This window comes from Oncorhynchus clarkii, chromosome 1, assembly GCF_045791955.1.
Source record: "Oncorhynchus clarkii lewisi isolate Uvic-CL-2024 chromosome 1, UVic_Ocla_1.0, whole genome shotgun sequence".
Classification (NCBI taxonomy): Eukaryota; Metazoa; Chordata; class Actinopteri; order Salmoniformes; family Salmonidae; genus Oncorhynchus; species Oncorhynchus clarkii.
The window spans coordinates 42,520,994-42,542,610 of record NC_092147.1 but is presented as its reverse complement, the minus strand read 5'-3'; the positions used below and the strand labels follow the sequence as shown (position 1 = coordinate 42,542,610).

General features: G+C 42.0%; 2 protein-coding genes across 4 annotated transcripts in view; one reads left to right on the top strand and one right to left on the bottom strand.

The window, feature by feature from the left end:
* LOC139407249 (bicaudal D homolog 1a) overlaps positions 1–21,617 on the bottom strand; it is a 94,281-nt gene that overhangs the window by 63,168 nt on the left and 9,496 nt on the right. The gene's annotated exons all lie outside the window — the stretch shown is intronic.
* Positions 1,453–3,951, top strand: LOC139407263 (pyrin-like). The gene is made up of 2 exons (XM_071150891.1): positions 1,453–1,491; positions 2,501–3,951. The coding sequence occupies exon 2, from the start codon at positions 2,503–2,505 to the stop codon at positions 3,829–3,831; it is 1,329 nt and encodes a 442-aa protein (XP_071006992.1). The 5' UTR covers positions 1,453–1,491; positions 2,501–2,502; the 3' UTR covers positions 3,832–3,951.

Below are 21,617 nucleotides of genomic sequence, written 5' to 3'. Positions count from 1 at the left end.
AGGAGAAACCAAAGTTCTCTCTGGTAGGCACAATCTACCTGGCACCCCTATAAATAATAACCTCAAGTCAAAACCGTTACAATATCGGAAACTGTTGAGTGTGAAAAACCCAGCAGCGTTTCAGTTCTTGACACACTGAAACCGGTACGCCTCGACCTACTACCATACCCCGTTCAAAGGCACTTCAATCTTTTGTCTTGCACATTCTGAATGGCACACATACACAATCCATGTCTCAATTGTCTTAAGGCTTTAACCTGTCCCTTCCCATTCATCTACACGGACTGTAGTGGATTTAACAGGTGACATCAATAAGGGATCATAGATTTCACCTGGTCAGTCTATATGTCATGTTCCTATTGTTTTGTACAATCAGTGTATGATCCAGATACTGTCTGTTAGCACTCGGTGGTCTATAGCAACTTCCCACAATAATAGGCATTAGGTGAGGCAGGTGAACCTGCAGCCATATTACTTCAACAGCTTTTGACATGAGATCCTCTAAGCTTTACAGATATTTGACTCTGAAAATTGTCATTGTCCTTCCTGTCTCTTCTGTAGATTTCAGAACCAAAAAATCTGCACCGTATGTCTCTTAACCTGATCCCCTGTCACACCCTGATCTGTTTCACCTGTCTTGTGCTTGTCTCCACCCCCCACCAGGTGTCTCCTATTTTTCTGCATTATCCCCTGTGTACTTATACCTGCGTTTTCTGTTTGTCTCTTGCCAGTTTGTCTTGTTTTGCCAGGTCTTACCAGCGTGTTTCCCATTTTGCAAGTTCTTGTTTTCTAGTCTTCCCTGGTTCTAACCTTTCTGCCTGTCCTGAGCCTGCCTGCTGTTCGGTCCCTTAATGACTCGGATTAGGAACCTCTGCCTGCCCTCGACCTGCCCTTTGCTATAATAAATATTCTGAGAACCGAACTATCCGCCTCCGGTGTCTGCATCTGGGTCTTATCCTGAGTCTTGATATCTCCTGAGGCTGTGACAGCCTCTCAGCCTCCATCCATGCATAAAACTGTTAAGAACCACATAGGACCTGTCAAACTCCAGGCAGCCATGTGGTAAATAAGGGTGTGTGTGTCTGCAAGGAAAGAGATGTGTCCTAGTCCTCTGTCTTCAGCTCTCCATAAAACTAATGATTCATTAGGGCCTCATGTCCTATATACTGGGCTGCCATGGAGTCAGTGGTTTAGTTCACTGAACTAGTGGTTTGATGATTTAGGGTGTTGTATTAAGTCCAAATTATATAATGTGCACCGACTTAAGTTAATATTTAACTTGAGTTCCTTTAAGTTGATTTTATGCAATAGTTCTTTATAAGAAGGGGGAGGAGGAGGAAATACATATTTTATGCTGGTATGACTGACGTCAGGGTATTATGGTAAAGTGAAACTATCCTGGCCAGGTACTGGATATAAAGTAATCCTCTTTCAAGTGAAGTGAAAGAAGAGAGCCAACTGAGACACTACTAGAGGCAAACACATAATCAGGTGAGTGGACAAGTTTATTTACCAAGGGGACATTTCTTAACGCTTTAAAGGTGCACTATGCAGAAATCACTCTATTTCCTGGTTGCAAAAATTTTAATAGTTTGCCTAATTTCAGTTTGTGATAAAAAAAAGCATTCATTATGTAGAGAATCATTGTACCATCTAAACCGTTGTGAAATATATTTTCCATAACCAATAATTATTGTCTTTTCAGCTGTTTGAAGCTAAAAGTAAGACGCAAAAATAAAACTTAAGAACGAGACACATAGAAATAGCAAGCATAGAACATATGCTTCTTAGACTTGCTTTCAGTGAGAATTTAAGATGTATATCTCACATTTCAATATGAATTTGGTGTGTCGCCTAAAAAGTTACATATTGTAGATTTAATAGAAATGCAATGTATAGATTGGACATCGCAAACTTTTGTAGATAAATTGTGGATTTTCTACAATACATTATACAGTTCAAATGTTATTTCATGGTAGTATCCTAATAATATGCCCCAGAATACATTCAATTTTTTGATCACTGGCATCCCAATTATTATTTGCGTCCTGAGTGAGAAGTGTTTGTATGTGTTTGTTGTTGATACAAGGTATGACAGCAATCCATGCTTGGCCTGGCACTGTTTTCTGTGGCACAAATCCCACGCAAGTCATGTTACCTACACTATATGACCAAAGTATGTGGACATCTGCTCGTCGAACATCTCATTCCAAATTAATAGGCATTAATATAGAGTTGGTCTCCCTTTTGTTCTAGATGATTTGTTCGGTTTGAGATTTAGCGCCTCTGTTATGTTTTCAGTTTAACCAGGCTAATGATGCATAAGTCATTGACTGGCAGAGAATACACGTAACCAATGCTGCCTTTTATCTCTACATGGATATATACCAGTCATTAAAGTTTCAGTTCTTAAATGGGGCTTTGCATTCATATTCTAGATGGACTGAACAAAAACTAAGCTAAACTAGACTAAAACATGACTGTGTTTTCTTGTTCCCAGAAATGTCACCAAACAACAATAGGATAGGGAGGGCCCTGAATGCCAGCCTGTTGTACCTGCTGTTATCTGTGTGCCTGACATGCACCGCTACTCTGCAGGAATTCGAAGAAGATATTGAGATCGATGAGGAGGAGGAAGTGGAGTATGAGTACAGCATGAAACAAGACAGACACACCTGTGCAAGCGGCCAAACTGGTCAGTATCCATTCTGCAAGGACAAGAACCACTATGTCCACACAAGGGATGAGTGTGGAGAGATAGACGTAAAAAAAGTGAGGGTGGAAATGCAGCTGATGATCCAGGACCGACGTGAGAGGATAAAGGAGATCGCACACGCTGCAATACACAGTGAGAAAAATGTGGAGAGGGAGAAAGAGGACACAGTGCTGTTACTGACTGAAATGGCAAGGCTCGTTGAGCAGACCTACATAAAAGCAATTGAGGAGATTGAGAAGAACCAGGAAGCAGCAGCAACCTGGGCTCTAGAGCACATTCTAAAGCTATCACAGGAAATCTCTCAGCTACAGAAGAGAAGCAATGAGCTGGAGCAGCTCTCACACACTGAAGACCACCTCCACCTTCTCCAGATGTTCCCATCCCTTTGTACCCCACCGGCTACCATCGACTGGTCTGAGGTCAGCGTTCACAGTGATCCCAGTGTTGGAGCTATGAGGAGAGCTGTGAACAAGCTGAGGGAAGCACTCGATGGTGAAGAGAACAGGCTGTCTGCTGCTGAGTTGGGAAGGATCAAGACGTGTGCAGTGAATGTGACTCTGGACCCTGATACAGCACATCCCAACCTCATCGTCTCTGAAGACGGGAAACAAGTGAGATTTGGAGATCTCCGGCAAAACGTCACAGACGGCCCTCAAAGGTTTGATTTTGTTGTTAATGTCCTAGGAAAGGAGGGTTTCTCCTCAGGGAGATTCTACTATGAGGTGCAGGTGGAAGGAAAGACTAACTGGGTTTTAGGAGTGGCAGTAGAGTCCATCAACAGGAAGGGAAGGACTATTGTGGAGCCTGACAATGGATACCTGGCTCTATGTATGAGGGATGAGAATGAGTATATAGCTCTTGATGAGCTTCCTGTCCTCCTCTATCTTAATCCGACTCCCCAGAAGATAGGGATTTATATTGATTATGAACAGGGTCAGGTCTCCTTTTATGATGTGGACAACAGGTCTCATATCTATTCTTTCTCCAATCACGCTTTAAAACCTGCTAAACTTTATCCATTCTTCAGCACCGGCACTGACAATGACGGTAAAAACTCTGCCCCATTGGTCATTACCCAAGTCAATCAGAAACTAAGTATTCACTTCCCAACTTAAAAGTGGATAACAGGAAATGTTCTTTCATATATAAATGTTAAAGGAAACACTATGTTACATCAAATCATACATTTTGTTTATTTTTTGTTGTAAGTTTCAAATGTTTTCATATTTCTGCAGTTATCTCCATTCTGTCTAAATTAAAGGTATTGAATGGCATTAACTGAAGGTCTGTATTATATAAATCAAGTGTATCTGGAGAAATGAAAGGAACCCATTCAGTCACCAATTTGTCTCAATCTGAGGTGTTCCTCTTATGCAGAAGTGGCACCACAAGAGTTTTTGTAATTAGGTCACATGGTTTAAAAAAGACTCCTGGCCTTGGGGAGGATGAAAACCCTGTCAAACTGCAGCAACAGTGTACTTTACTTGTTCACAGACACAGAGAAACCAACATGATTGGACAATACATCTCACAGGGCCGAGCTTGCCTTTTGCTGGTTTGCATCGTGTAGTCCTGCCCTTATGTAACTGTAGGCCTTTGTCAGTCTTTGTCAGCTGTTGTGTTTTATTGATTCATTCCAGTTAATCATTTTGTGTTGATAAAGTCTAGGTAGCCCAGTCAGCTTGAAGTTGGAACCATACTTGATCCCATTCACATTTTCTCAAACAAGTGGGAAATAAATAAATAAATACACAACGTTACCGATTTGTTTACCCTGGACAGAGGCTAATAGGCTAGACTATGTAGCTGCTGCTGAACAGACTGACAAATAGTCTAGTTTTCATGCCATACATCAGGGATCATCAACTAGATTTAGCAATTGTCCGATTTTTTTCGAGAGCGGATGTTCGGGGGCCGGAACATAATTACAAATAATTTGAACACTGCCAAATGACCCCAAGAAGCCCAAACGGATATGTTTGACCAAAAATAATAATTTCTAAACCTTGCTTATATTTTATACGATCATGTGTCTCTATTTTATATATATTTTTAACTTATGGGGCTAAATAAAAGGACCTGCCAGTTGGGGAACCCGGCAATACTTCATGTCAGATTGCACATTTTTAGGTGTATAGACGGCTAAATTTATGTAAGTGTATTTGCTTGTGTCTGCCGATAGTGATGTGTTATCACCCTTGCTAAATAAATACTGGAGGAAAGTGGAGAGAGCTGCGATTTCCGTGAATTGGATTAGTCAAGACACGCACAGAGCCTGCAGCAGCATTCCGATGTGAATTGAAAGTGAAAATGTGAGCAAATTGATAAATCGTCAAACTGGTATAAAAACAAAAGAACTGCACTTTGCCCCTCTTTTTAATGCTTTACGTCAATATATTTTATTAAACTAAATCAAAAATGGAGCGGCGCTGTGACACCTGACTGAAAAGTGCTGTGGCAAATGCCGCCCCGCCACACTTTTTCTGGCAGTCCTGCTCTTATGTCTTACGGGCGGCAGGTAGCCTAGTGGTTAGAGCGTTGGGCCAGTAAAAGGTTACTAGATCGAATCCCCGAGCTGACAAGGCAAGAATCTGTCATTATTCCCCTGAACAAGGCAGTTAACCCATTGTTCCTAGGCTGTCATTGTAAATAAGAATGTGTTCTTAACTGACTGTGGTTTCACCATCCAGAACCCTCTGAATGACACAACACGTTTCACCCTGACAATTCTACAGTATGTCTTCATCCTTAGAAATCCGTTGATACCCTAGGGCAGGGTTTCCAAAACTCGGTCCTGGGGCCCCCCTGGGGGCACGTTTTGGTTTTTGCTCTAGCACTACACAGCTGATTCAAATAATTAAAACTTGATGATGAGTTGGTTATTTGAATCAGCTGTGTAGTGCTAGGGCAAAAATCAAAACGTGCACCCAGGGGGGGCCCCAGGACCGAGCTTGGGAAACCCTGCCCTAGGGTGAGATGGAATCAGGACCTGCATCTACAAAGCGTCTGAGTAGGAGTGCTGATCCAGAATCAGTGCTACTTTTTAGATCATAATGAATAAGATTGGATGTGGGGGACCTGATCCTAGATCAGCACTCTTAATCTGAGATGCTTTGTGGATACGGGCACAGAGCTCTAATGTGGAGAACCACACACACTCACATGTTCACTTTGTTTGACAAATCTGCATTAGCTGAGTAATTGCAGGGATGAGAGAGAGACAGCGTCGCTCTCTGGCAGTAGGCAGGCTGATTGGTGTTCTGTGTCAGCTCCAGCAGACACACAGAGAAGCAGCTAATGTCTGTCTCACAAAGCAGGAGGCGTGAATGAGACAGAGGGAGAGTCTACAGTCTCTTTCCCGCACTTGCCAGGACTATAGCGAGGAAGATGGAGTGCTGATATGGGAACGAGACTCACAGTTTCTAGTCTTCTGTGTACTGGGTGAATGCAAACAACCCAGTCTTCTCCTCACACAACACCAATCATTATAGGAGAGAGAGTTTACAGAGCAGTCAACAGAGCACCCTTGGAGTGAATGTGTGCGGGTGAGCCTTGGAATTTGGGTGTACTGTAGGCCCACACACAGGGGTGATGTCATCAGCCTAACGGCTCATTAGGCCCATACAAGCACACTCTCTTCCTCTGTTTGTGTATGTGATGTAACAGCCATTATAAACTGGGTGGTTCCAGCCAAGAATGCTGATTGGCTGACAGCCGTGGTATATGAGACCGTATACCATGGGTATGATAAAACATTTGTTTTTACTGCTCTAATTACTTCAGTAACCAGTTCATAATAGTAATAAGGCACCTTAGGGGTTTGTGGTACATGGCCAATATTCGACAGCTAATGGCTGTATCCAGGCACTCCGAAATGCGTCGTGCCTAAGAACAGCCCTTGGACGTGGTATATTGGCCATGTACCACACACCCTCGGGCCTTATTGCTTAAATATCCTGCTGTCCATTCCATACATTGAATTATACCCTTGAATGAATTCATGTAGCAGCACCTGCTTTAAGATTTCCATCAACTTTAGGTGCACCATACATCAATAACCACAACCTCACTTTCCACGACCAACTTAACAATCACACTTAGTTACAAGCCATCTCTGATAGGGTTGCTATAGTGGGTTAATTAAGTGGGTTAATCTGGGATGGGTTAACGGCTGTCTCATCCCATAGATATTCCAGCTGGCTAGATGAGAGAGTAGAAGCCAGAAGCTCTGACCTGAAAAGTAAGATGGCACCAGAGAAGAAGGCAGACGTTTTACGTGCCCCCAACCGATTGTGTTTTTTTGTTTGTTTATTTGCATTGTTTGTAACTTCTTTTTTTACGTATTTTGCACATAATGTTGGAGCTGCCGTCTCTTCTGATCGAAAATAACTTCTGGACATCAGGACTGCGATGACTCACCACAGACTGGCAGAATATTTTTTTTCCTTTAACAAGTCTGACGAGGCCGACGCGAACGATATACTGCTTTCTCGGGAACAGGCCCAGATTCCCGTGATTTGCGTGAAGAGGAGGCGGAGAAATAGGGTCCGGAGGGCGGGATGCCTTCTGAGAATTTGTAGGTGATCGAATAAACCCCCACTTCCTTCCATTCTGCTAGCAAACGTTCAATCTTTGGACAATAAAATAGATGACCTACGTGGAAGATTAAACTACCAACGGGACATTCAAAACTGTAATATCTTATGCTTCACAGATACGTGGCTGAACAACGACACTATCAACATAAAGCTGTCTGGTTATACGCTGCACCGGCAGGATAGAACAGCGGCGTCTGGTAAGACCAGGGGCGGCGGACCATGCATTTTTGTAAATAACAGCTGCACGACATCTAAGGAAGTCTCGAGCTATTGCTTGTCTGAGGTAGAGTATCTCATGATAAACTGTAGACCACACTACCTACCTACAGAGTTTTCAACTGTATTTTTCATAGCTGTTTTACATACCACCATAGTCAGAGGCTGGCACTGAAACAGCATTGAATAAGCTGTATTACGCCATAAGCAAACAAGAAAACGCTCACCCAGAGGCAGAACTCCTAGTAGCCGGGGACTTAAATCCATTTTACCTAATTTCTATCAGCATGTTAATTGTACAACCAGAAGGGGAAAAAACTCTGGACCAACTTTACTCCACACACAGAGACAGATACAAAGCTCTCCCTCGCCCTACATTTGGCAAATCTGACCATAATTCTATCCTCCCGATTCCTGCTTACAAGCAATAATTAAAGCAGGAAGCAACAGTGACAAGATCTATAAAAAAGTGGTCAAATGAAGCAGATGCTAAGCTACAGGACTGTTTTGCTAGCACAGACTGGAATATATTCCAGGATTCCTCTGATGGCATTGAGGAGTACACCACATCAGTCATTGGTTTCATCAATAAGTGCATCGATGACGTCGTCCCCACAATAACCGTACGTACATACCCAAACCAGAAGCCATGGATTACAGGCAACATCCGCACTGAGCTAAAGGTTAGAGCTGCCGCTTTCGAGGAGCGGGACTCTAACCCGGAAACTTATAAGAAATCCCGCTATGCTCTCCGTTGACCCATCAAACAAGCAAAGCGTCAATACAGGACTAAGATCGAATCATACTACACTGGCTCTGACGCTCGTCGGATGTGGCAGGGCTTGCAAACCATTACAGGCTACAAAGGGAAGCACAGCCGAGAGCTGCCCAGTGAAAAGAGCCTACCAGACGAGCTAAACTACCTCTATGCTCGCTTTGAGGCAAATATCACTGAAAAATGCATGTGAGATCAATGTTTTTTGTTTGGCATACATTTTAAAGTGAAAAACTGTGGTCAATATTCTGTCACTGTGAAATTGCCCAGCACAAACAGCTGAAGTAGGGCTCTATAACCAATACAGAAGCCTACCGGCACGGGAGTCCAGTTCCTTTTCCAAAATAATTTCACTGCAGCAAGTAAGCTAGTCTCCTGGAAGCTCCCCCGGCATGCTCCCATGGGCCAGCATTAGATCTTGACTTACTCATGCGAGAATCACAAGGGAGGACACAAAAATCACAGATATATTAATATACAAATACACTAAATATACAGGATATAACGTTAGACTTTAAGAGGCCCCGCTGACAACATGATGACAAGACTGATTTGCTTTATCTGATGAAGGTCAAAGTTGATCAAACCCTCACAGAAAAATGTACAGATAAGATGAAATGCCCCTTTTCAAATGTTCTTCACTTGCTCAATTTGTTCAACTTTATATGGCCTAAAGGGTAAGTAAGCTTTCTACCCCATGTGCATCAGTTATCACATTTATTCCCTATTTTTAAATGCCAAGTCATTATCTCTCCATCTGCAGGCCCCACGTCTCCTACTATTGTGTATGGTGCCTGCGGCCCACTCCCCTCTCCAGAGTCAACACTGTCACAATGTCCACACTGCAACAAAGGCCTGAAAAAACCCTCAAGATCACTTTTTGTGGAGCATGACCGGTCAATTCCATCATCCACCCATCTGTATACAGTCATAACACACACACAACCACACACGCCCATGTCACGTCCCTCTCCCTTCATATTATTTCCACAGTCCAATCACCCAACCCCCCCACACAGTCAATCCAAACGCCACAGGCCGAACACAAGGGCAGACGGTATCTTATCTGTATGCTTATTTTATGCTAAACCCTGGCCACTTCTGATGAGATTACAGGTCCTCCACTATACCTCCACTAAACTACAAGGTGGCAGCTTGAGCACACGCTTCCTACCGAGCTCTGCATGGCAACTTTTGAAAGATAATGAAAAGTGTATTATTTTGAACTACCAAATTAATACTTTGATTGCTAAAAACACCAGGTTATTGATGATTTAAGATTATATTTTCCAAAATGTCACAGCGTGCTGACATAAAGAAAAATCTTATGGCTACCTCCTCAGCTAGCAATCCTCCGCCATCATCCAATGTTGTTACACAGGAGGCAAATGCTTTGATTGACAACTGCCACAACTATACTGGTCTGACAGACTCTATGACACTTACCGTGTCAGACGAGGATTTTCCTTCTTTGCCTATACCCCAAGCAAACCTCCAGCTTCCAAGAAAGGCATGTTTGATCTGGGCCCCGATGCTGCTGCCAATAATGATGTTATCGCCACTCTTTCCAGGCTCATCAATACAAGGTCCGATGCCATAGGGTAAATGGCAGGCAACAACGCAATGAAAATCGAGAGCTTAAAAAAAACAGTTGACTTCGCATACATGGAAATCAAGGATGTTAAGGTCACTCACATTGAAAAGCGTGTCGAAAAGGAGGAGGGAAAGATGAACTTGTGCCAAAGAACAATCGCGGAACTCGAAAGCTACTCAAGACGGTGGAATCTGAGACTGTATAGAGTTCCCGAGGCAGATGGGGAGACTGTGCGGCAAATGTGCGACTGTCATAGACTGTGCCTGGTGGCCAACATAAGGCTACCTACAGTAAATAGCTACCTCTGATGTGAGCAGATCCCACTCCCGGCTCTAAGTAATTTAACTTTCGTTCTGACTGCACAAAACTACTGGAGTAATGGATATTTACTATTTTACTTGTTCTCTAACTTATGATATTTTTACCTGCAGTATAGGCAGTGAGCAAGCTCTTTGTTGTTTCTTGTTCTGACAGTTATCTTTGTTACGCTAAACTGTTCTCACTCAATAATTTATATCTACAGTATATGCTTTCTTTTCATTCTTACTCGATTTGTGAATTAGCTCATAGCACTTTCTGTTCTATATTTCACTTTGTCGTTGTCTATAGTTTCACTCTATGCTAGGGGGTTAAGAAATAATGTAAAGCGCAAAGCCTTATTTTTTTTTATTTCCAAACACCTTAAAACAGATTTTTTCAGTTTTTTCAGTTTCTACCGATGTCAACTTCTGGAGATCTCAGTGGGGAAATGATGTATGGCTCTCTCATGGTTTTCATCACTCTAAAGAATCATTTCAATTGATGTATTTTGCACTCTGACTGTGACCCCTTTGGTCACTTTCTTTGTCTTGTTATCAACTGTAACAATAACATTATTATTATTACCAACATTTATAGGTACAATTCCAAACTTAAAAATGATCAGTTACTTGAATCTTTGGAAAAGCGTATTCTACATTGGCTAACCAAGTTCCCTAAGTTCTAAACAAGTTCCCTAAGTTCCCTACTTTTTTCACCTTTCTTTAACCATGTAGACTAGTTGACAACAAGTTCTCATTTACAACTGCGACCTGGCCAAGATAAAGCAAAGCAGTGCGACACAAACAACAACACAGTTACACATGGAATAAACAAACATACAGACAATAATACAATAGAAAAAGTATATGTACAGTGTGTGCAAATGAGGGAGGATAAGGGAGGTAAGGCAATAAATAGGCCATAGTGGCAAAATAATTACACTGGAGAAACACTGGAGTGATAGATGTGCAGAAGATGAGTGTGCAAGTAGAGATATTGGGGTGCAAAGGAGCAAAATAAATAAAATCAATAACATTATGGGGATGAGGTAGTTGGATGGCCTATTTACAGATGGGCTATGTACAGGTGGAGTGATCTGTGAGCTGCTCTGACAGCTGGTGCTTAAAGTTAGTGAGGTAGATATGAGTCTCCAGCTTCAGTGATTTTTTGCAGTTCGTTCCAGTAATTGGCAGCAGAGAACTGGAAGGAAAGGCGGCCGAAGGAGGAATTGTCTTTTGGGGTGACCAGTGAAATATACCTGCTGGAGTGTGTGCTATGTGTGGGTGCTGCTATGGTGACCAGTGAGCTGAGATAAGGCGGGGCTTTACCTATCAAAGACTTATAGATTGCCTGGAGCCAGTGGGTTTGGCGACGAATATGAAGTGAGGGCCAGCCAACGAGAGCATACAGGTCGCAGTGGTGGGTAGTATTGGGGCTTTGGTGACAAAACGGATGGCACTGTGATAGACTGCATCCAATTCGCTGAGTAGAGTGTTGGAGGCTATTTTGTAAATGACATCGCCAAAGTCGAGGATCGGTAGGATAGTCAGTTTTACGAGAGTATGTTTGGCAGCATGAGTGAAGGATACATTGCTGTGAAATAGGAAGACGATTCTAGATTTAATTGTGGAGATGCTTAATGTGAGTCTGGAAGGAGAGTTTACAGTCTAACCAGACAACTAGGTAGTTGTCTACATATTCTAAGTCAGAACCATCCAGAGTAGTGATGCTGGACGGCGGGCCGGTTTGGGCAGCGTTTGGCTGAAGAGCATGCATTTAGTTTTACTTGCATTTAAGAGCAGTTGGAGGCCATGGAAGGAGAGTTGTATGGCATTGAAGCTCGTCTGGGGGTTGGTTAACTTCTTGGTGACATGGGGCAGTATTTTCACATCCGGATGAAATGCATGCCCAAATTCAACTGCCTGCTACTCATCCACAGAAGATAAGATATGCATATTATTAGTAGATTTGGATAGAAAACACTCTAAAGTTTCTAAAACTGTTTTGAATCATGTCTGTGAGTATAACATAACTTATTTAGCAGGCAAAACCCAGAGGACAAACCATTCAGATTTTTTTTTGAGGTCACTCTCTTTTCAATACGTTTTCATTGGGAATCCAGATTTCTAAGGGACCTTCTTGCAGTTCCTATCGCTTCCATTGGATGTCAACAGTTTTTAGAAATTGGTTGAGGTTTTCCCTCTGTGTAATGAAGACGTACGGCCATCTTGAACGAGGGTCACTTGAAGTGTACTGTTAGATAGAGGCGCAGAAAGCTAGATACAGTTTGTTTTCCTCCTGTATTGAACACAGATCATCCCGTCTTGAATTTGATTGATTATTTACGTAAAAAAATACCTAAAGTTGTATTACATAAGTAGTTTGAAATGTTTTGGCAAAGTTTACAGGTAACTTTTGAGATATTTTGAAGTCACATTGTGCGGTTGGAACCAGCGTTTTTCTGGATCGAACGCGCCAAATAAATGAACATTTTGGATATATATCGACGGAATTAATCGAACAAAAGGACCATTTGTGATGTTTATGGGACATATTGGAGTGCCAACAACAGAAGCTCGTCAAAGGTAAGGCATGAATTATATTTTTATTTCTGCGTTTTGTGTCACGCCTGCAGGGTTGAAATATGCTTCTCTCTCTTTGTTTACAGAGGTGCTATCCTCAGATAATAGCATTGTTTGCTTTCGTCGAAAAGCCTTTTTGAAATCTGACATGTTGGCTGGATTCACAACACGTGTAGCTTTAATTTGCTATCTTGCATGTGTGATTTCATGAAAGTTTGATTTTTATAGTAATTTGAATTTGCCGCTCTGCATTTTCCCTGGCTTTTGGCCAGGTGGGACGCTACCGTCCCACATATCCCAGAGAGGTTAACACAGTGTCCAAAGAAGGGCCAGAAGTATACAGAATGGTGTTGTCTGCATAGAGCTAGATCAGAGAATCCACCAGCAGCAAGAGCGACATCATTGATGTATACAGAGAAAAGAGTCGGCCCGAGGATTTAACCCTGTGGCACCCCCATAGAGACTGCCAGAGGTCTCAATAGGCCCTCTGATTTGACACACTGAACTCTGTCTGAGAAGTAGTTGGTGAACGAGGCGAGGCAGTCATTTGAGAAACCAAGGCTGTTGAGTCTGCTGATGAGAATGTGGTGATTGACAGAGTCGAAATCCTTGGCCAGGTCGATGAATACACCTGCACAGTATCATCTCTTATGTTATGTCATCGTTTAGGACCTTGAGCATGGCTGAGGTGCACCCATGGCCAGCTCGGAAACCAGATTGCATAGTGGAGAAGGTACGGTGGGATTCGAAATGGTCGGTGATCTGTTTGTTAACTTGGCTTTCGAAGACCTTAGAAAGGCAGGGTAGGCTAGATATAGGTCTGTAGCAGTTTGGGTCTAGAGTGTCAGCCCTTTGGAAAGCTACCCCTCTTCAATCTTTGGGCATCTCAGATGATACGAAAGGGAGGTTGAACAGGCTAGTAATAGGGGTTGCAACAATTTTGGCGGATAATTTTAGAAAGAGAGAGTCCAGATTGTCTAGTCCGGCTGATTTGTAGGGGTCCAGATTTTGCAGCTCTTTCAGAACATCAGCTATCTGGATTTGTGTGAAGGAGAAATGGGGAGGCTTGGGCAAGTTGCTGTGGGGGGTGCAGGGCTGTTGACCGGGGTAGGGGTAGCCAGGTGGAAAGCGTGGCCAGCCGTAGAAAAATGCTTATTGAAGTTCTCAATTATTGCGGATTTATCGGTGGTGACAGTGTTTCCTAGCCTCAGTGCAGTGGGCAGCTGGGAGGAGGTGCTCTTATTCTCCATGGACTTCACAGTGTCCCAGAACTTTTTGGAGTTTGTGCTACAAGATGCAAATTTCTGTTTGAAAAAGCTAGCTTTTGCTTTTGCTTTCCTAACTGCCTGTGTATATTGGTTCCTAACTTCCCTGAAAAGTTGCATATCGCGGGTGTTATTTGATGCTAATGCAGTATGCCACAGGATGTTTTTGTGCTGGTCAAGGGCAGTCAGGTCTGGAGTGAACCAAGGGCTATATATGTTCCTGGTTCTACCTTTTTTGAATGGGGCATGCTTATTTAAGATGGTGAGGAAACCACTTTCAAAGAATAACCAGGCATCCTGTACTGATGGAATGAGGTCAATATCCTTCCAGGATACCCGGGCCAGGTCGATTAGAAAGGCCTGCTCACTGAAGTGTTTTAGGGAGCGTTTGACAGAGATGGGCTGGTCGTTTGACCGGTCGTTTGATCGGACTGAGATCCTGGTTGAAGACAGCAGAGGTGTATTTGGAGGGCATGTTGGTTAGGATGCTATCTATTAGGGTGCCAGTGTTTACGGATTTGGGGTTGTACCTGGTAGGTTCATTGATAATTTGTGTGTGATTGAGGGCATCAAGCTTAGATTGTAGGATGGCCGGGGTGTTAAGCATGTCCCAGTTTAGGTCACCTAACAGCACGAGCTCTGAAGATAGATGGGGGGCAATTAATTCACATATGGTGTCCAGGGCACAGCTAGGGTCAGAAGGTGGTCTATAGCAAGCGAAATCGGTGAGAGACTTGTTTCTGGAAAGGTGGATTTTTAGAAGTAGAAGTTCAAATTGTTTGGGTACAGACCTGGATAGTAAGACAGAACTCTGCAGGCTATCTCTGCAGTAGATTGCAACTCCATCCCCTTTGGCAGTTCTATCTTGTCGGAAAATGTTATAGTTAGGGATGTAAAGTTCAGGGTTTTTGGTGGTCTTCCTAAGCTAGGATTCAGACACTGCTAGGATATCCGGGTTGGTAGAGTGTGCTAAAGCTGTGAATAAAACAAACTTAGGGAGGAGCAGATGGGCTAGCAGATGGGCATTCAGGGGACGTCGCGGCGGAGGAGCCAGTTGAAAAAAACCCTCGGCCGAATTACGTTGGTAGTCCAGTCGTGATGGGTCGGCGGGACTCCGTGTCGGCAGTAAAAGGGGTCCAGGCCAATTGGCAAAATAGGTATTGTTGCCCAAGGAGTGGCTGATGGACCTCTTCGGCTAGCCGGGAGATGGGCCTAGCAAAGGCTAGCTCAAGGCTAATTGGTTCTTGCTTTGGGACAGAGACGTTAGCCAGGAGTGGCCACTCGGATAGCAGCTTGCTAGTTGCGATGATCCAGGTGAAAAGGTTCAGAGCTTGCGGTAGGAATCCGGAGATATGGAGAAAAATAAGTCCGATTTGCTCTGGTTTGAGTCTTGCTGCGCAGACTGGCGAGAGTTGTCCGGGCTAAAGCTGATGACCACTAGCTAGTAGCTAGTTAGCTGGCTAGCTTCTGTTGGGGGTTCCGGTTCAAAAGTAAAGAAAATAGCAGATCCATATCACATTGGGTGAGCTGGAAACGGCAGATTTAAAATAAGAATTTAATATCTACAAAGGCGTTCAGAGGTCTATTATCAGCAACCATCACTCCTGTGTTCCAATGACATGTTGTCTCGCATGGAATAGCCTTCATTTCTCAGAACAAGAATAGACCGACGAGTTTCAGAAGAAAGTTTTTTTGTTTCTGGCCATTTTGAGCCTGTAATCGAACTCACAAATGCTGATGCTTCAGATACTCAACTAGACTAAAGAAGGTCAGTTTTATTGCTTCTTTAATCAGAACAACAGTTTTCAGCTGTGCTAACATAATTGCAAAATGGTTTCTAATGATCAATTAGCCTTTTAAAATGATAAACTTGGATTAGCTAACACAACGTGCCATTGGAACACAGGAGTGATGGTTGCTAATAATAGGCCTTTGTATGCCTATGTAGATATTCAATTAAAAATCAGCGGTTTCCAGCTACAATAGTCATTTACAACAATGTCTACACTGTATTTCTGATCAATTTGATGTTATTTTAATGAATGGACAAAAAATTTGATTTTCTTTCAAAAACAAGGACATTTCTAAGTGACCCCAAACTTTTGAACGGTAGTGTATATCTAATAATATCCGACTGGTGTTAGACCTTATTGACTATTCTGATCTAATCTTCGAAGATTTTATAGATTTATTGTCTTCTTAGACATTTATAAAGCCTTTGATACAGTGTAACATGAGTTTCTATTTCTCTCCCTTGAGAAATTTGGTTTTGCGGAATTCTTTTGTAGTACTACTAAAACTCTTTATATGAATGGGAACAGTTCCATTAAATTAAAGCATGGCAATTCAAGATTTGATTTGAAAAGAGGAATTAGACAAGGTTGCCCAATTTCACCTTACCTCTTCCTGCTTGACACCCAACTTCTTACAAGTTCTGTTAAATCCAGCGATATAAAATTGATCTCTATTGCTGACAGAGATATTATCATAAGTCAGCTTGCAGATGACACCACCCTCTATTTGAAAGATGCTGACTAGATTCCTAGGGCAGTCGATGTGATAAATATTTTTTCCAAAGCATCTGGTCTTTGCCTAAACCTTAATAAGTGTGAATTGTTTGCTATTAAAAACTGTGTGATACCCTCTATATGCAAAATTCTAGTCAATGAAAAAGTAACATACATTGGGATTTCCATATCTAAGGATTAACAGGAAAGATGCTCATTAAATTTCCTAGCTATTACTGTAATGAAAAAAAAACTAAGTTGAACCATTGGTTGCAGAGGGTTTTATCCTTGAAAGGTTGAGTATTGCTTTCTAAAGCTGAAGATATCTCCAGACTTACTTATGCAGCCCAGTCCCTACATCTTGACAACAAAATATGTAAAGCGGTTGACCAGCTGCTTTTCAACTTCATCTGGAAAAAACACATTATATTAGGAAATCTGTCATTATGAACACATGAATATGGTGGACTAATGTTTTTGATTTTCCTACTTTGAATAATACCTTTAAGATAAATTGGGCTAAACATTTCTTAAAGAATCCAACATCAATTTGGAATTTCATCCCTCATTAGATCTTCCCCCATTTTGGTGGCTTCAATTTTATGTTACTTTGTAACTATAACATTGATAAAATTCCTACAAAAATGATCTGCTTCTCATAGACAGGTATTCTTAGCGTGTCATTAATATATAAACATTGTTTTCCCCCGCATAGGTATTTCATTTGGAATAATAAGGATATTTTGTATAGAAACAAGTTTTAATTTTTAAAGAACTGTTTCAATAATCATATCCTGCCGGTGAGTCAACTTTTTAATGCAGAAGGATTGTTACTCAATTATGAGGAATTTTTATCTCTACAATATCCCTGTTACACCTAGAGAGTTTGCCATAGTCTTTGATGCTATTCCACCTGGAACTCTCATGTTGCTCAGAGGTGTAACCAGACCTCACCTTCTTAATCAACCCTGGCTTAATACAGTTGACTCACCAATAGGAAAAATGTGGTTCTCCTTGCTCCCTCAGAACAACAGATATATACGTGCTTTATTTCAAAGGGATATTGTTTCCATTACTTATGTCACAATTTACTGGATTATATTTGTCAATAATATCTGTTGGGAAAAAGTCTGGTTATTACCACACAAATACCTGCTTTTTAACAAAGTCAAAGAGATCTTTTTCAGAATGATCCATAAGTATTACCTTGCGAATCATTACCAGAAGAAACTCCAAAAAGACATTAACATTAATTGTACTTTTTGTGTTGAGCATCCAGAAACAGTTTTGCATTTATTTTGTAAAAAAGAATGATGGAAAGATATTCATAGTTTTGTAATTGTTCATATTCTTGATGACTTTTTTTTATGTTTATGGGAGAATGTGCTGCTCGGTTTCCTTAACCATAATAAGAATAATTGTGCTAACAACAAAATGTAATATTCATAAATGTAAATTCACTAATAAAAAAACTCTTCCGTGTTTTCTATAAGGAATTTGAGCAATACATTAAGACCATTCAACATTCTTCTAATAAGAACAATATGTGTTTCTTTTAAGGTCTTTGTACAGTCTGTAATTTGTTGTACCCCCAAGCATATGTTGTCATTGTTTGTTTGAATACTTCTTGTATGTATGTATACTGGTCTTTCTGCAATAAAAAAAAATAACTACAAGGCAATGAGACCTCCAAGCCCTGGATCAACCTGGTCACGGGTGTACCTCAGCCACGCTCAAGGTACTAAACGATATCATAACCGCCATCGATAAAAGACAGTACTGTGCAGCCGTCTTCATAGACCTTGCCAAGGCTTTCGACTCTGTCAATCACCGTATTCTTATTGGCAGACTCAGTAGCCTCGGTTTTTCGGATGACTGCCTTGCCTGGTTCACCAATTACTTTGCAGACAGAGTTCAGTGTGTCAAATCGGAGGGCATGCTGTCCGGTCCTCTGGCAGTCTCTATGGGGGTGCCACAGGGTTCAATTCTCGGGCCGACTCTTTTCTCTGTATATATCAATGATGTTTCTCATGCTGCGGGCGATTCCCTGATCCACCTCTACGCAGACGACACCATTCTATATACTTCCGGCCCGTCCTTGGACACTGTGCTATCTAACCTCCAAACGAGCTTCAATGCCATACAGCACTCCTTCCGTGGCCTCCAACTGCTCTTAAACGCTAGTAAAACCAAATGCATGCTTTTCAACCGTTCGCTGCCTGCACCCGCACGCCTGACCAGCATCACCACCCTGGATGGTTCCGACCTTGAATATGTGGACATCTATAAGTACCTAGGTGTCTGGCTAGACTCTAAACTCTCCTTCCAGACCCATATCAAACATCTCCAATCGAAAATCAAATCAAGAGTCGGCTTTCTATTCCGCAACAAAGCCTCCTTCACTCACGCCGCCAAACTTACCCTAGTAAAACTGACTATCCTACCGATCCTCGACTTCGGCGATGTCATCTACAAAATTGCTTCCAACACTCTACTCAGCAAACTGGATGCAGTTTATCACAGTGCCATCCGTTTTGTCACTAAAGCACCTTATACCACCCACCACTGCGACTTGTATGCTCTAATCGGCTGGCCCTCGCTACATATTCGTCGCCAGACCCACTGGCTCCAGCTCATCTACAAGTCCATGCTAGGTAAAGCTCCGCCTTATCTCAGTTCACTGGTTACGATGGTAACACCCATCCGTAGCACGCGCTCAAGCAGGTGTATCTCACTGATCATCCCTAAAGCCAACACCTCATTTGGCCGCCTTTCGTTCCAGTTCTCTGCTGCCTGTGATTGGAACGAATTGCAAAAATCGCTGAAGTTGGAGACTTTTATCTCCCTCACCAACTTCAAACATCTGCTATCTGAGCAGCTAACCGATCGCTGCAGCTGTACATAGTCTATTGGTAAATAGCCCACCCATTTTCACCTACCTCATCCCCATACTGTTTTTATTTATTTATTTTTCTGCTCTTTTGCACACCTATATCTCTACCTTTACATAACCATCTGATCATTTATCACTCCAGTGTTAATCTGCATAATTGTAATTATTTGCCTACCTTCTCATGCCTTTTGCACACAATGTATATATAGACTCCCCTTTTTTCTACTGTGTTATTGACTTGTTAATTGTTTACTCCATGTGTAACTCTGTGTTGTCTGTTCACACTGCTATGCCTTATCTTGGCCAGGTCGCAGTTGCAAATGAGAACTTGTTCTCAACTAGCCTACCTGGTTAAATAAAGGTGAAATAAAAAAAAATAAAAAAAAAACTACAGCATGTGACTTCCATACTGAAGTCTGGCTCAGATGATCCCTGTGTCAGACAGGCACCAGACAAAGGGAGGCTGAAACACAATTACTACATGATCTTGTTTCACCACGTCATGCATTGGTGGCTTTCAGTCAATAGCTGTTGCCATCCATTTTGAAGAAATCGCATTAAATCGCTGATTGAGTTTTGTGAACTACAAGCGCATGTTTCTCCCCATACCAGTATTAGTCACATTTTTGTGATTTGAATAATGATTTAGTATAGTTATTGTAAAAATGACAAAAACATTGGGCCATTTTTGTTAACTAAGTACCATTACATTTTAGTCACATCACATTTGTATTTCCTCATTAACATATAATACATTAACATATAGTACACATAAATGTCTTGACTTCTATGTGTTGTCCTACAAACAGATTTTTCTGCACAACATCCTATCGCATGATTCTCTTCCCAACAGCCAACTTGGCAGAAGAACACATTGCTCTGCAGCAGATTAAAAATCACACCCCTTGACATTGTGTAGCTAGCTATATTGTAATCAAAGTTCTGTCATAAGTACAGATCTGATAGGCTGCAGCAAACTAACTAGCAAGCATTATCAATCTGTTATTACCTGATTGTTTGTTTGTGTTTGTGTTTGTGTTTGTGTGTGTGTGTGTGTGTGTGTGTGTGTGTGTGTGTGTGTGTGTGTGTGTGTGTGTATATATTGGTAGCATTTTGTCCCGTCAACTTGTGGGTGCAAACGCTGACTTCTCCAGTGGAAACGTTACATTCATTCTTGTTTTAATCGACATAAGTATAGTGGCTTCAAACGTCGGCCCTTTTTCTCCTGGGAGATTTTACCACTGGGAGAGTAGCCATGGCGTGTGCCTTATTTACATACATTATTTGTTGCTGCCTGATGGAAAACGGTTGACGGGCAGAGAGGTGACTCGTGAATGACCTGGGCATTTATTTTACATCAATAACAGCATTGCAACACTGCAATGAGAAAGCCTTACAATTCTGCTAATATCATGCATGCTTTTGATTGGACCAAACTAATATGACTGAATAGCTCTCAACATGTCCAAAAACCTTTGACTAGTCAGATCTTAGTTACAGAGAAAATGTTGTCACGTATCGTTTTCGTCAACCGAAATGAAAAATATTTTTTGTTTACTTATAGTTTTTTCTGGGTCTATTTTAGTCAGTTATCGTCTAGTCAATTGCCACTGAAAAATAGGTGTTTGAAATTAACACTGCCACATACTGCACATCATTAATTAAGCAGCCCAACACAATGCATCTCAGGTATAAAATAAATGCATATTTCTCCCCCTTCCTCTCTCCAGGGGGGCAACTGACCTAAGGAATGAAGGAGTTGCAGGGGAGAGGTGAGAGACTTAGCAGGGGGGAGGGGGTCTCCTCATGTATCAATTCCCCCCATGCTGATGTCAGGAAGGAGGAGGAGAGCAGGGTAATAAAGCCTGTAATGCATCTCTCCTTTCTCTCCTCACAGAAAAGGCTGCCACATCCTCACATTTACTGCCACATGTCCTCTGTTGGGACAGTGGGGAAGCTGTCCTCTACCCCACTCCTTTTTAATCACTTATTCAACTGCAGTAGGCAGATTCAGCACAGCAAAGTAGGGTTAAGTATACTTCTCCATTATGCAGGACTCTTTTTCTTTTCACCCATTCACTAACTTTTCAATTCTCTATCCACCTGCCACAACCTGCATTTGAACTCTCAAACTGAGAGCACATTCAGTCAGATCTTCACTTAGCGAACAA

Coding starts and splice junctions, on each gene's coding strand:
- LOC139407263 (XM_071150891.1), top strand. CDS start 2,503: ATGTCACCAAACAACAATAGGATAGGGAGGGCCCTGAATGCCAGCCTG.